Source organism: Dasypus novemcinctus, chromosome 29 (assembly GCF_030445035.2).
Source record: "Dasypus novemcinctus isolate mDasNov1 chromosome 29, mDasNov1.1.hap2, whole genome shotgun sequence".
NCBI lineage: Eukaryota > Metazoa > Chordata > Mammalia > Cingulata > Dasypodidae > Dasypus > Dasypus novemcinctus.
Window position 1 is genome coordinate 26,619,864 of NC_080701.1, and position 14,230 is coordinate 26,634,093.

At 45.8% G+C, this 14,230-nt stretch overlaps 1 protein-coding gene across 6 annotated transcripts in view; it reads right to left on the bottom strand.

The window, feature by feature from the left end:
- The window catches only part of SLC20A2 (solute carrier family 20 member 2), a 138,504-nt gene that overhangs the window by 21,878 nt on the left and 102,396 nt on the right, over nt 1-14,230 (bottom strand). Inside the window, exon 11 of one of the 6 annotated variants that reach the window (XM_058290123.2) lies at nt 12,253-13,823. The exons of 4 other annotated variants lie outside the window; for them this stretch is intronic. In XM_058290123.2, the coding sequence (XP_058146106.1) occupies nt 13,659-13,823 (165 nt within the window). In that variant the 3' untranslated portion in view covers nt 12,253-13,658. Of the gene's footprint in view, nt 1-12,252; nt 13,824-14,230 lie in introns of those variants that run through there. One more of the 6 variants, XM_004481704.5, reaches the window with a different exon arrangement.

Consider the following 14,230-nt stretch of genomic DNA (forward strand, 5'->3'; position numbering starts at 1 on the left):
AGGTTCCCAGGCACGACGAAGCTGAAAACTCAAATGGACGGCCGCATGTAGGGGACAGGCCTGGAACTTCAGAGTCCCTCACCACTACCCCCAGGTCTTTCCCCTAATCCCAAGAGTTTTGGTCTCCCTGCAATCAGTTGTTTCCACTTCTATACTCAGTTTTAAACCACATCTTGAAAAGGCACTTCTTCAGAGACAAAGACTGGAAGAAAAATACCGAAGCTGTTAAGAGTTCCTGTCTAGTTGCCATCAAATGAAAAGGGAGAAACGGAATGATGACTTTCAAATTTGAATTGCTTCCAAGGAAAAGTAACTTCCAGCAAAACCCTAGGCCCACTTTGCTGGAAATCCTTGCTGCTGCTTTAGTGTGATAGGGTAGAATCATATTGGTAGTTCTGTAAAGCTGTTGAGAAAGAGTGAGGATGTATGGAGGTGAAAAGACAGGGTAAAAGAGTACAATCGAGGAAATACTGTGGGGAAGAGGTGGGTAGATGAGGCCAAAGCTAGAGCAGGACATAGCAGTGGTTCTTTTGGGGCCTCAGAAAATAGGTTTGATTACTAGAACTAGAAGTTTTTAAGCAAAGAATGAGTAGACCATAATATCTTTAAAACTTACACTGGTAAATCATCTTTCTTCTTAAATAGAACTTTTGAAAATCTCTTTTTAAAAGGATACAAATATGTGCTGATGATAGCAACAAATTCAGACGGTTCAGAAATGAAGTGAAAATTCCTCATTCCTCTCTCCAATCCCACTTTCTTCTACTACCATGAACAGTTTGATACATATCCTTGCAGATAGTTTTCAATATTTAGGGATTACATAAATATCTAGTTATAGATATATAAATTGTTAAAGTGTACATCTTATTCTGCAGTGTTCTTGAAAACTGAGTATTATATCAGAGTCCTTTCTGTGTCATGTAAGTTTACCTCATATATTTTGTTATTTGCATGCTTTTAGTATATGTGACATTACTATTCCCCCCCCCTTTTTTTTTGCTTTATAAACAATGCTGCATTGAATATCTTTGTCTATTCAAAGATGACTATTTCCATAGCAGCACTGCCCAGTAGAACTCTCTGTGATGATGGAAATGACCCATTCTGCACTGTCTGATATGAGAGCCAGTAGCCATAGGTGGCTGTTGAGCTCTTGATATGTGACTAGGGAAACTGAAGAGGTGAATTTCTAATTGAACTTAATTTTAATTAATTTAAACTTAGATAGCCACATGTGGCTAGTAGCTACTGCATTGGACAATGCAGTTCTATAGGATAGATTCATACAAGTGGGATTGCTGAATCACAGAGTGTGTGCATTTGACTAGTACAAAATTGCCTTTCAGAAATTTGTACCAATACCAATTTATATTTCTACCAGTGATGCTTAAGACTGTACATTCTCCCCCCTCCAATAATGTTATCAAATTTTAAAATTTTTACCAGTTTTATTAAAAATGGTATCTTGTTTTAATTTGTATTTCCTTGATTGACAGTGAAATGGAGTGATATTCATGTGTACTGATCATTCATAATTCCCTGCTTTGCTGTTCACATTCCTTGCTCAGTTTCCAAATGAGTCATCTTGAAAATTATTAGACATGTTTTCTTTTTGAAACATTTCAGTGCAAGATATTTCTCCCTCCCACCACCAAAGATTATCTTAACTAGAAAACAATTTTACCCAGATTTCAACGACCGCTTCTTATGAAGGGAAATATCTATGGTACCACCACCTGAAGACGTTATTTTATTTTCCCTAATGTTATCATGTGGGTGTGGCCCACCATGACAGGAAATGCAGTCTGCCTCTGTATCTTACTGGAAGGATTTTGTATGCAGCGTGAATGTGGACCGGCTCCTAGGTCTGCTGATGGGCTGCACACACAAGCTCCATTGTTGGGGAATGAGCCATGCGAGGAGGAGGATAGAGGCTTTGTGTTAGAGGAGTTACCAGGGGACAGTTCTCAGTCTAGTGTCCCTAGGAGCAGGGGATAAACATGGACATTGGAGGGCAGATAAGGAGCTGCCTGGAAACACTGATGAGAAGCACCCCAATTAGTTTCTTAGCTTTTGATCTGAAGAAGTTAGTTGTATTTATGGCCTGAATTAGATAGAAAGGGGATTGCTATAGGCTTGTACTTTTTTCCCTTTCTTATGTTACCCCTTTTAATTTATTCAATTGATACTTCAGAGCTAAAGAGCCCGAATCTGGGTGTTAACAGTAACGCAGGTATGAATGCAGGTAGTTTAAATTCAGCCTTTATTCAGCAATTTTATTGACTTGTGTGGCTGGTGGTTGTGGGTACTGAAGAGTACCAGGCTCATGCAGGCAGATCAGGTGAAAAGGTTTCTGGCTGCTTTGCTTTGGAAGCCGTCCACTTTTTTCACTTGTAAAAGTAAGGACAAGGACAGCCCTGCGATTGAGACAGTTTTGTCCTTAAGTATTGGCCAGTTAGGAAGAGAAATCACTGGTCCCACAGTAAGTGATCTCAAACCCTAAAGGGCCTTCTACCTAAAATGACGGCTGGGAGCGCTCTAGGCACACTGCTTGGTGGTCAGGAGTCCTTGTGTGTCCCAGTTCTTGAACTTCTCAGTTGCCCAGGGGTGCAGAAGTTGTGGAAATAGCATGATTTTGTTTGAATTCTGATAGGGATTTTGACTGGTTTTTACTAGACTCCTGTTTCACCAGATACCCTATGTTACTGCAGCTGTTTTCCAACTAGAATGCTTCAGAATCACCTGGAGAGCTTGTTGAAACAGATTGTTGGTCCTCAGTGCCAGAGTTTTTGATTCATTAGTCTGGGGTGGGGCCAGAGATTTGCATTTTGAGCAGATGGGGACCCTACTTTGAGAACCAGTGTCCTAGGGCAGAGGTTGGCAGACTACAGTCTGTGGGCCAGATCTGGCCTATCACCTGTTTTTGTCAGTCCAGTTTTATTGGAACACAGCTCTGTTCATTTACTATGTATTGTCTATGGCTGCTCACACACTCCAAAAACAGAGTTGAGTGGTTATATGACCTGTAAGGCCTAAATTGTCTGGGCCTTTACAGAGAAACCTTGCTGGTCTCTCACCTCGAATGAGGGGAGGGAGATAAAAGGCAATAGACCAAAATGGGTCCACATCACTACTGGGGTGGAAGCAGAGAATGAGGCCACGGATAGTGCAAGAGAAGGCCTAGAAATCCTGCCAAGTGTGGGTTCAGAACGGGCTCTGGGTAAGATGATGGGCTCAGAACCAGGGCTGGGAGTGGAGATGAAGCAAAAGGTTAAAACTCATGAGAAGTGTAAGGCGTTTCCCCCCATCTAGAGAGGCTCCTCTCTTTTTTTGGTAGGAAGTTCCTTGTGGGCAGGATCAGCTAGGCTGTGTGTCGAGTGCCTTCATCATGGGGGGAGTCATTAAGTTGTAATAGAAAGGGAAACACATTTCTTTTTTTTTTTTAGATTTTTTTTTTTTAAATTTCTCTCCCCTTCCCCTCCCTGCCCCCCCTCCCCCCAGTTGTCTGCTCTCTCTGTTCATTCGCTGTGTGTTCTTCTGTGTCCGCTTGTGTTCTTATCAGCAGCACCGGGAATCTGTGTTTCTTTCTGTTGCGTCATCTTGCTGTGTCAGCTGTCCGTGTGTGTGGCGCCACTCCTGGGCAGGCTGCACTTTTGCGTTGGGCGGCTCTCCTTACGGGGCGCGCTCCTTGTGCATCAGCACTGCGCATGGGCCAGCTGCACACAGGTCATGTGGTAGGTGGACACTCTATCTGTTGAGCCAAATCCTTTTCCCAGGAAACACATTTCTTGAGCTCACATGGCAGGTACGGCACTGGCCCCTTTATATGAAATAATCTATTTAAACTTCACATCGATAACTGCAAACCCCTTGGGGTCCCGTGTCAAGAAGGAGAGTCGAGAAGTACTCCAGGACGGAGTGGTTGTGCTTTCTCCTAATGGAAATTCTCAGCAGCTCCCTTCTCTCCCCCACAAAACACAGGCACACACACGCCTGCATGCACCGCTCTCCCCTGCCAACCCCCCTCTCCTCTCTCTTCCTCTCCCAGCTCCCCCACCACATCTCCCCTCAACCCCTAATTTAGCCTTGTAAGTCCAATGGCCACTCACTGCGTTTATTTTCTTTTTAGAACTGATTCATTCTGAACACTGCGAGGCTCTCCGTTTTGTCTTTTAGCCTCACCGCACCCCTATGTGTGGTAGCGCTTTGCACCTGGGGACAGAGACTATTCATATATATGTGTATTTAATGCCTGTGGGCTCTTTGATCAGTAATTCCACTCCTAGGAATTTACCTTAAGGAAATAATCCAAGAGGCACAAAGATTTATGTTCAAGGTTTGTCGTTGCAATGTTGTTTATAATAGCGAAAAACAGATACCCACCCAAATGCGCAAGTACAGGCCCGGCGTTGCGTGAGACTGGTGGCTGCAGCCTCCTCGTTGCGGGGTTAAATAGAAGGACGCCCGCAGGGGCTCTCACCTAAGCCACAGCATGGACCTCGATCCACAGCATCACTCTTCTTCTGAGAGGTCCCCTGAGGCGGAGGAGCAGCTCCGAGAGTAGGCAGACGTAACCAGAAAAGCTCCTCTTCAATATAATACACATATTTTGAGAAGCTGGGGAGACTTAAAGAAGGTTGATGATGGAACCTGAGTGCCAACATTTCAGTGGAAGGCTAAAGAAAAGGGGGATTTTGTTTCTCAAGTGAAACAAGCTGAGGAAAGTGAATCAGTACCCACAACCAGACGATAATGCTTGCAATTCTTTGAATCAGGATTTCATGAACATTCTCTGAGGTGTCTTCACCGCGTCATTTTTTAAAAGGGCCTGGGAGATGGTCATAATTGCAACTAAAGTTGAGTCCACTAGGTGCCGCTGTTGCCGTGGAAGGCAGTGGCACGATAATCAGGTTTGTGCTTTGTGCCCTTGAAGGCATTTAGTCATCTCCTTCCCTCTGACCTCCTCCCCCGGACATGCAGGGTTCAGTTTAACTTCTAAATGTAAAGTCTTGGGGAAGAGCAAGGAAATTCTCGCGACTCCTCTGGCCCAAATCCCATTTTGTTCTAGTCACAGTGGAGAAGGGTAGCAGTTGGCCATTCCCAGTAAGCCTGAAATTCCTCACTTAAATCAGATTAAATTCCTCCTGTGTTTCCTTTACATAAGCCTTCACCCTTTTTTCCTAGGCTGCCTGTCACCACCACACAGCTCTCCTTTTTACAGAGACCACAGCTGTGGGCAGAGTGACGGCCGCGGCACAGGAAGAGCCAAGACAAGGGCAGGAAGCCTGGTCTCGTCTGGTCCTGTCACCATTTGGCCAACTAAATTTTTTTCTCATTCTGTGCCTTAATTTCCTCAGTGCCTGGCTAGCTCCAGGTGTTCCAAAGACCAGACAAGATAAGGGAGTGAAAATGTTTCAAAAAGGGTGGTGGTGGAATGATGGGTCATAGGGGACCTCCCCCTGCCCCCATAAGATGCTTTTTAAGATTGACTTTTCAATAATAAAAGGGCGATGTGCTGTAAAACTATTTGGGGGTGACAATTATTAAAGAGGCACCCCACCCCCAGGATTCTGCTACCTAGAACAAAGGCTCTTTCTGGGAACAAGGAAAAGCCGGGACGTTCTCTAGGCACTTCATCGCTGGGTGCTCACTAGGGGACTGATGGGTGGGGTGATCCACAAAACCGCAAACCGCTGGAGCCCCCCCTCCTGCCATTAGCAAAGGGGTGGGATAATTAGCAATTTAAAAGCCAGCCGGAGGCTGGAGGGCTCTCTCTGCCCTGCTCTCTGGACCCGTCCCACCCCCACCGTGTTTGTGCCACTGTCGCATTTTTTTTCTCTGCCATGTGACCACACAAGTGACTCTGGGGACTCAGAATCTATAATGGGGAATTGTAGTTCTTCATCGCTTTTCATCTCCTTCCTCACTACCTGGGACCCCTGCTCTGTCATTTTCTCCTATTTCTCGTCCCTTCCTAACTGAATAAAATACTGGCCTAACTCAAAAAAAAAAAAAAAAAAGAGTGCCATCACAGTGACCAGATGCCACTCCCTGTGCTCGCTGGGTGTCTGGCTTGCATTCCAGCTACATTTCCCGCTTAGGGTAATTTAGCCACCTTCTATGGGCCTCGCCAATTTTTTTTTTCCTTGTCAAGCATGCAGATAGCTTGTTCTCCAGTTTCTTTTAGTCTCTACCTGTTTTGTCTTGTTCAACAAATTGTGGTTTCTTTTCTACCCCTTTCTTCATCATCCAATTGAATGCTCTCAGCTCTCCTCTGGAGGGGACGCTTCCCTCACACTCAAAGGGAAGGAAAACAAGCACTTGTCTACTACTTCCCTGTTCTATCCCGGGTGCTAGAGTGGTCACTTCCCCACACACTATCTCCTTAAATTCCTACAACCCTTTATGATGGTATCTCTATCCCTGTTTTGTATAAGCGGAAACAGAAACCTAGAGGGGTTAAGTAAACTGCCCGAGGTTATTCAGATAGTGAAACCAGGAGCTGAATTCTGAACCTTGTTCCACCTGACTCCTGGAACCCTTCCCGCAGGAACTAGATGGCAATGGGTACGTTTATTTGGTCTCCCAAAGGTGAGCAGAGTTCAATCGGATCTACGGTTAGGACTTTGCAAAATACACTGCATAGCCCTCCCCGCCTCCCATTTGTAATTGAATAAACTCATTGATCTTTACATTGCCCATATTCTGAATAATGGAATGCTTTTAAATTTTCCTGCTGTAGTTTAAGGACTTAAAGCCTTATGTTGTTGAAAATGAATAAATGGCTTATAGATATTTGCTCACTGGTCAGTCCCTTTGAGAAGGCAGAAGGTGAAGTTCCCCTGTGCGGGCTCAGGAGCTCAGACTCCCTGCCTTGGCAGCTCCCCGCAGCCTGTCCAGACTTCACGGTGTGAGGCCAGCGAGGTCTGCAGGCCCCTCCCTCGCTGGGGCATGTGCTAGAAGTTCTCTTACATATATCAGAAAATGATCTGATGACCAAAACCACTAGATGCCAGTGACTCCAGAGTTACCTCTATGCGGGAGCAGTTGCATTCTGAACGGCAATTGAAAGGGTAGAATGGCAGGTTGGTGGCCTGGGGCAGGGGAACCCTCTACCAGCCTCCTCCCTCCCCCTTGGAGAGGACCCCATCCTCTGAGACTGACCCACCTATCATTGCTTGCTAACCGGGGACTCTGCTCCTGGGCCCAGTCCTTGGCCTGACTGCGCCCCGGGAGCCTAGGGGGGGCAGTGGGAGGTGACAGCCTCACTTTAGCCGAAGGGGTTTGAGATGGAGTGGCATCTGGGCGTCTTCCTCCCTCTCTGGGGAAAGGGCTTGCCCCGCGGCCGTCTTGTCCTCTGCCTGATGATAGGCTGGGGAGGGAGTGCAGGGGGAAAGGTTTTTCCTAAGACGCTGCTGGTGAGATCTGTGGATGCTGAGACATTTGAAAGGTTGATCTGGGTATGAACCTCATCCTTAATGCCATTTCCCGAGCCGTGCCTCTCCCATCTGCCTCCTGTGGGCTGTGCCAGGATTCAGACCCGGAAGTGCTTTTCCCAAGACAGGGCTTGTGACCTGGTGTCTGCTATCTGAATCCAGCAGGGTGTTTGGGCTGCACAATGTGTGCTTGCCCTGTGTTAAAAGAAAAAAAAGTCGAACTACTTTCCAACACTTAGAAGGCATAGGGTTTTTACATGAAAATCTGGATTCTCTGGAAAACCAGGAACATCAGTGTAAGCAGTTTGAGATAATTGATGAATTCCAAAAAGAAATATTGCTTTATGCTTGTAATCTGATCTGTACCCGGGCATGATTGAGTTATGATTAGGGCGTTGAGTCCCCACCCACCAAGGGGTGGGGACTCACATAAAAGGCATGAAGACCAGAGTTGGGGGTTTCTGATGTTGGAGTTTGATGCTGAAGTCTTAAGCTGGAGCCCTGGGGAAAGAGACCGAGCCCTTCGCCTGATAGTCTACAGCTGACCTTGTGGAGGAAACAGAGGAGCTGAGCTGAACCCTCAGAGAGGACAGCAACCACCTTGCTCCAACACATGGCAGTAGACTTTGGTGAGGGAGTAACTTACGCTTTATGGCCTGGGAACTGTAAGCTCCTACCCCAAATAAATACCCTTTATAATGCCCAGCAGATTTCTGGTATTTTGCATCAGCACCCCCTTGACTGACTAATACAGTCAATATGCCTTTGCTATTGTTTTCCTTAAAATTCAATTTAGGAGGAAACTAAAATTTTTAGAAAGTAAAAGTAGAGAAACAGAAGACTTAAAGTGCCATTTTAAACATGAGAGGGGGCCATGCCCTGATCAATACCACAGAGGGAGCAGCCTCAGGGCTGTCTTCCCACAGACAGGAACAACCAGAAGGAACTAGCAGAAACATCTTTCTTAAAAGCTCGGAAAACAGCTGTTCATGGGTTGCAGGGCAAATGTGGACTCAAGAAAAAGGCCGTGTAAAAGCAGTAGGATCTGGCCTCCAGGCAGGCTCCTCTCGGCCCCTCACCGGCTCGGGGTGGAGCCAGCCCCTGCTTCCAGGACGTGTAGCTAAAAAAGAAAAAGGCCCAGGCCCAGTCTGTCTGGGGTGGCCAGTGGGAGAGGAGGCAAATGGCTATCCCGGGGCAAGGGACTGCCGGCTGTAGGACAGTGCAGAGCCCGAGGCAGCTGTTCCCTAGGGGAGAGGGACCATTCAGAACCTGGTAAATAGAATTCCTAGGGTCACACTCCAGGCCCAAGATGAAGCCAGTGTGGGAAGGATTAGGGCTGCCCTTAACTGTGGCCTGGGGCTATCTCTAAACTCACTGTATGGATAAACTCTGAAGGAGAGCAATTGCACAAGCCAATCTGCAAAGACTGGGCCAGGTGCTTTTTTCCCCCCTTCTTTTTCTCTGTTAGCTCTTGGCATTCAAGGAAAGTCCTGTCTTAACTAGCTGGATATAAGTTTAAGGAACAGATGCTGCTGACTCTAAATTCCACTGACAACTCACTGTAATACCAAAATGTCCAGGTTTTGAAAAAACCTGGTTTTGTATGTTACAGAACATACAAAGAAACAAGAAGTGATGGACCAGGCAAAGGCGATTAAAGTATTTGAAATGATCAACGAGGAGGACTAGATTTGGGATATTAGCCAAAGACTTTTATAAAATGGTCCTAAATATGTTCAAAGAGCTAAAGGAAAACATGGGCAAATACCTAAAAGAAATCAGGAAAATGGTAGATGAACAAAAAGAGAAATCAATAGTGTGATGGAAATGATGGAAAGGAATCAGAACTGAACACCACAGAAACGACAAATTCCCTAGAGGCGTTCAGCAGCATATTGGAGCTGGCAGAAGAAAGAACTAGATTAATTTGAAGATAAGTCAATTGAAACCATCCAATCTGAGGAGCAGAGAGAAGCAAAAACGAGGAAAAGTGAGTGGAGCTCGAGGAACCTGTGGGATGCCATTCAATGTTTCAATATATGCATTGTGAGAGTCTTGGAGAAGGAAAAGAGAAAGGGGGCAGAGAGAAATATTCAAAAGAATAATGGCCAAGAAGTTTACAAATTTAATGAAAGACCTGAATATACACACCCAAGATGTTCAACAAACACCAAACAGGAGAAATCTGTTTAGACCCACGCCATGGCACATAAACTATTGAATGCCCAAGATAAAGAGAATTCTGAAAGCGAGAGAGAGCAAGGCGTCACAAGGGAGCTTCACCAAGATTAAGTACCAACTTCTCATCAGAAACCATGGAGGCAAGAAGGCAGTGGGAGGACATCTAAAGTGCTGAAAGCAAAAAAAAATTGCCACACAAGAATTCTATATCTGGCAAAACCATCTTTCAAAAATAAGGGAGGGATGAGGAGCTGATGTAGCTCAGTGACTGAGCACCTGCTTCCCACACACAAGGTCCTGGGTTCAATCCCCAGTGCCTCCTGAAAACAAAACAAAAAGAAACGACTTGGGGGAGCTGGTGTAGCTCAGCGGTTGAGCACTGGCTTCCTAAAATGAGGTCCCAGTTCAATCCCTGGCCCCAGTACCAAAAATAAAAAGAGGGATTAAGACATTCCCAGATGATCAGAAGCTAAGGGAGTTCACCACTAGACCAGCCCTAGAGGAGATACTAAAGGGAGCTCGAAGGAAACACTAGAAAACTGACAGAAGCCACATGAAAAAATGAAAATCTCTAGTAAAGACAGTGACATGGGGAAATAGAAATACCAGGTTCTATCGTAAGTTTTGATTTGTAACTCCACTTTTTACTTCCTACAGGATCTCAAAGGCAAATGCATTAAACGTAATGATAAATCAACGGTTTTGGAGTCATAATGTATGAATATGTAATTTGTGATAAGGACTCTATAAAGGTGGGGAGATGGAGGGGTATGGGTACATGGTTTATAGATACTAATTTTTTTTTAGATTTCTCTCCCCCCACCCCCTTTGCCTGCTCTGTGTCCATTCGCTGTGTGCTTCTGTGTCTGCTTGCATTCTTGTCAGCGGCACCAGGACTCTGTGTCTCTTTTTTGCATCATCTTGCTGCGTCAGCTCTCCGTGTGTGTGGCGCCACTCCTAGGCAGGCTGTGCTTTTTTCACGCAGGGCGGCTCTCCTTGAAGGGCGCGCTCCTTGCGTGTGGGGCTCCCCTACGAGGGGACACCCGTGTGGCACGGCACTCCTTGCGTTCATCAGCACTGCGCGGGCCAGCTCACCACATGGGTCAGGTAAGGCCCTGGGTTTGAACCCTGGACCTCCTGTGTGGTAGGCGGGAGCGCTATCAGTTGAGCCAAATCCGCTTCCCGTTTATATATGCTGTTGAAGTTAAGTTTGTATCATAGCAAACGAGACCGTTATATGTTTGAGAGACATATATGTTATAGAGACAGAAAGTAGCATACAGGTGACCAGGGATGGGGGGCAGTGGTAATGAGTTTATGCAAACTGAGTGTCGGGCTTCTGTTTGGAGTGAGGAGAAAGTTCTAGTAATGATGGGGAGAGTACGGCAACATTGTAAATGTGATTAAGCCCACCGAATGGTAGGCTTGGGAGGGGTTGGGATGGGACGGTGTATATTGTATATATATTTTCACAACCGAAAAAAAGAAACTAAAGAGATAATGACAATTAGATGCAATACATGAGAATGGATGGGAGCTAAGAAGGGAGAGAAGAGGCTCAAATGGACATTGCTGGGACATATGAAAAAACTGGAAATGTAGAATGTAAGCTTTGTATTAATGTTAAATTTCTAGAACTTGATATCTGTACTTAAGGTGATTACTTGAGCGAATATCCTTGTTTGTAGGAAATGTACATGAAGTATTATGTGTTCAAGGAATATGATGTTCAGGAAATAGCTGGCTAGGATTGCTAGATGGCTAGATAGAATGATATGCAAATGTGGCAAAAATTAAAGTTGGCGAATCTGGGTATCTGGGGGAGGGGGATAGGGTATGTTGGAGTTCCTGTATGGGTTTTTAAAATTTTGTGTTTTTTTTTTACACCTAATAATTGGAAAATATAAACAACTAAAAAGAAAACACAGTGGAATAAAAACATACATTTCTCAATTAGATGTACTGGATACATATAATTTTTTAAAAATCACTGTATGGGTTTGTATTAATTTTCAACCGTCCTGTGGGTATGAAATGATTTCGAAATAAAAAGTTTGAAAAACGGGGAGGGGACAGATGTCTTTGTGGACATGAGTTTCCGCACACGTCCAGGTTTCCTCACTGTGTTACCTGCCCGGCCCCTGCTGCAGAGGACTGAGGCGTTCTTTCCACGGCTCAAGGAGATTTTCCTTTCGGCCTGGGCCAAGAAGAAAGACGGGCTCTGCATTCTGCTGCCAGGGCCTCAGTCTTGAACGTGTGACTCCGCCACCCCAACCACCATCATCGCTTTGGCTCCTTCAGAATCTGGCTAACTTGAGAGTGAAGCAGGAATGGCCTAGCACAGAAGTATGACTCTCCCTTTAACCAAAATCCCAATCCAGGGACAAACCCTTTTGTCAGGTCCTTCATTCCCAAAGCATCTGCATGTGTGTCATATGTGTACATGAAGAGCGGGGACTTCTGAGGGCAGGGTGTGTGGCTTGCTCTTTACTTTTCTTGATCATGCGTATTAGTGATAGAATAAGAGAAATGAACATTTGAAAAATCAAAGTGACCAAATGATATAGCTTTTATTTTTGTGGAAACTGAAAGAAAAATGTTATATACTTAGAAAAAGACCGCAGAGGCAAAGTGTTGAGGGGCATTTTTATTATAAATTTAATATGGTTGATTAATGAAAAATCACAATGAAGTACCGATAAAATGTCAATATAAAAATTTTAGCAGCATTTCCATAGTTTCAGGCTCTAACATTAGTCATACTTTCTCCCTCCCGTTATCAAAAGAGAATCCAATGGGACTACAGTAGAGCATCAGGATGTTCGGCTTAGTAATGGCCTCAAAGAAATCCTCAAATCCAGTGTATTTTCTCATATTTCAAATCAAATCCCCCCACCCCCAAATTTCTAGAATGTCAACGCACGTTAAAAAAACCACACTCATTTGCTTCAATGTTTGAGACGTGAATTCCATTCTTCCAGCTGCAGGGGAGAATAAGGGATAAAAATCTCAACGGGACGTGGTATGTAGTGCTTAGTCACACAGCCTCATACGTTCTCTACGCTGATGGCAGAACGGAAGCCCGCTGCGGGGCTGAGCAGTGTCAGGTGGGTGGCAGCAGTGGTGCTGGTGCGCCAGCGACCCAAAGTAGGACGCGTATGTGATGGCCGACGGGTGCCTCAATGGGACCCATCCTTGGGGGCGGGGTGGGGTGGCGGTTAGAAGCACGGCTGGTCTCACCCCAGGGGAACGGTAGTGAGTAATGAGAAGAGGAGACAAACGATGGGAAGATGTAATACTGGCAAACTATTCCCCTGCTTCTTTGGTACTTTCTAAAATTCTCTGATCAAAAAAGTAGAAGAGAAGCACACCATTAAAAAATTACTGTTTTACGTATTTACAAAAGCAATTATAATACATTACGTGATAACCAATACACAGTATATGAACAAATTCTTCCATGAAAGCACTTGTGAACTGTTCCAGTATTATTCAAAGCACACCGACCTACACACACTTGCCCAAATTGGTTTCATACATCCTGTTTCTCACTTTACAGAATATTAAATGGTTCTGGACAAAAAAAAAAAACATTTGGAAAAAAAATCATTTTCCAATCTACACTTTCCTTTTAAGAGGGTCTTAAAAATTGCCACTCAAATTATTATGTACAAAGATTGATGGAATATCTAATTCTAGGCAATGACCTCCACTCCTGTTTCGTGTATGCTTGAAACAACGCTACCTAGTCTATGTATACAATATATACTTAATATATAGCGACTGCACCACGCTCTATCACCACGATACTGCTTTAATACACGTTACTATGTACAGGCGTTAAGTTGCTCTGCAAGATGAGCCTGTGCGGCCTGCGGGACAGTGGCGGGTGGCACCTTCGGCCGGGGTCGCGGAGGGGCGGGCGCACGGCAGCGCCGGCCTGGTCTGGGGGTGCCTGCCCGGGGGCCCCGCCTGCCCGCGCCCCCCGCGCGCCCGCCAGGCCTGGCCTTCGCTCGGGTCCTGCTGGCAGACGGCGGCTCACACGTAGGGAAGGACCCCGTACATGAGGAGGGCCATGATAGCAGCGCTGAAGAGCCCGGCCACGGGGACAGTCACAAACCAGGCCACGAAGATGTTCCGGAAGAGGCGCCAGTCCACGGCCTTCCGGGAGCGGATCCAGCCCACGGCCACCACGGAGCCCACCTGGAGGAGCGGGGACATTCGAGAGTGAAACCCGCGGCTCGCGTTCTTGAGGAGACACGGAACCCACACTCGGCCCGTGTGAGCCGGCTGGCCCCCGAAACCAACAGCGCCGGCAAGGGGCCCAGTCTTGCCCCAAGGGTGCGGCAAGCTCCGGGGCAGCGGAGCTTCCAGGGACGGTTCTTTCAGGGTACTGGGTCGGTGTGCAGTTGTGATGTACTTTTCCACCTATCTTCTCATCTATTTGAGTGGCACCTGAGCCAATGAAACATTTTCTATTCTCTCTGTGCCTTAGAAACTAAGTACGAACACTTTTGTTTGAAATATTCTCCATGTACGGGCTGTTGCTTCCTACACTAGGTGAACGTGCTTTGGTTACACGATGAAATGGCACAGCTCCATCCTTCTCT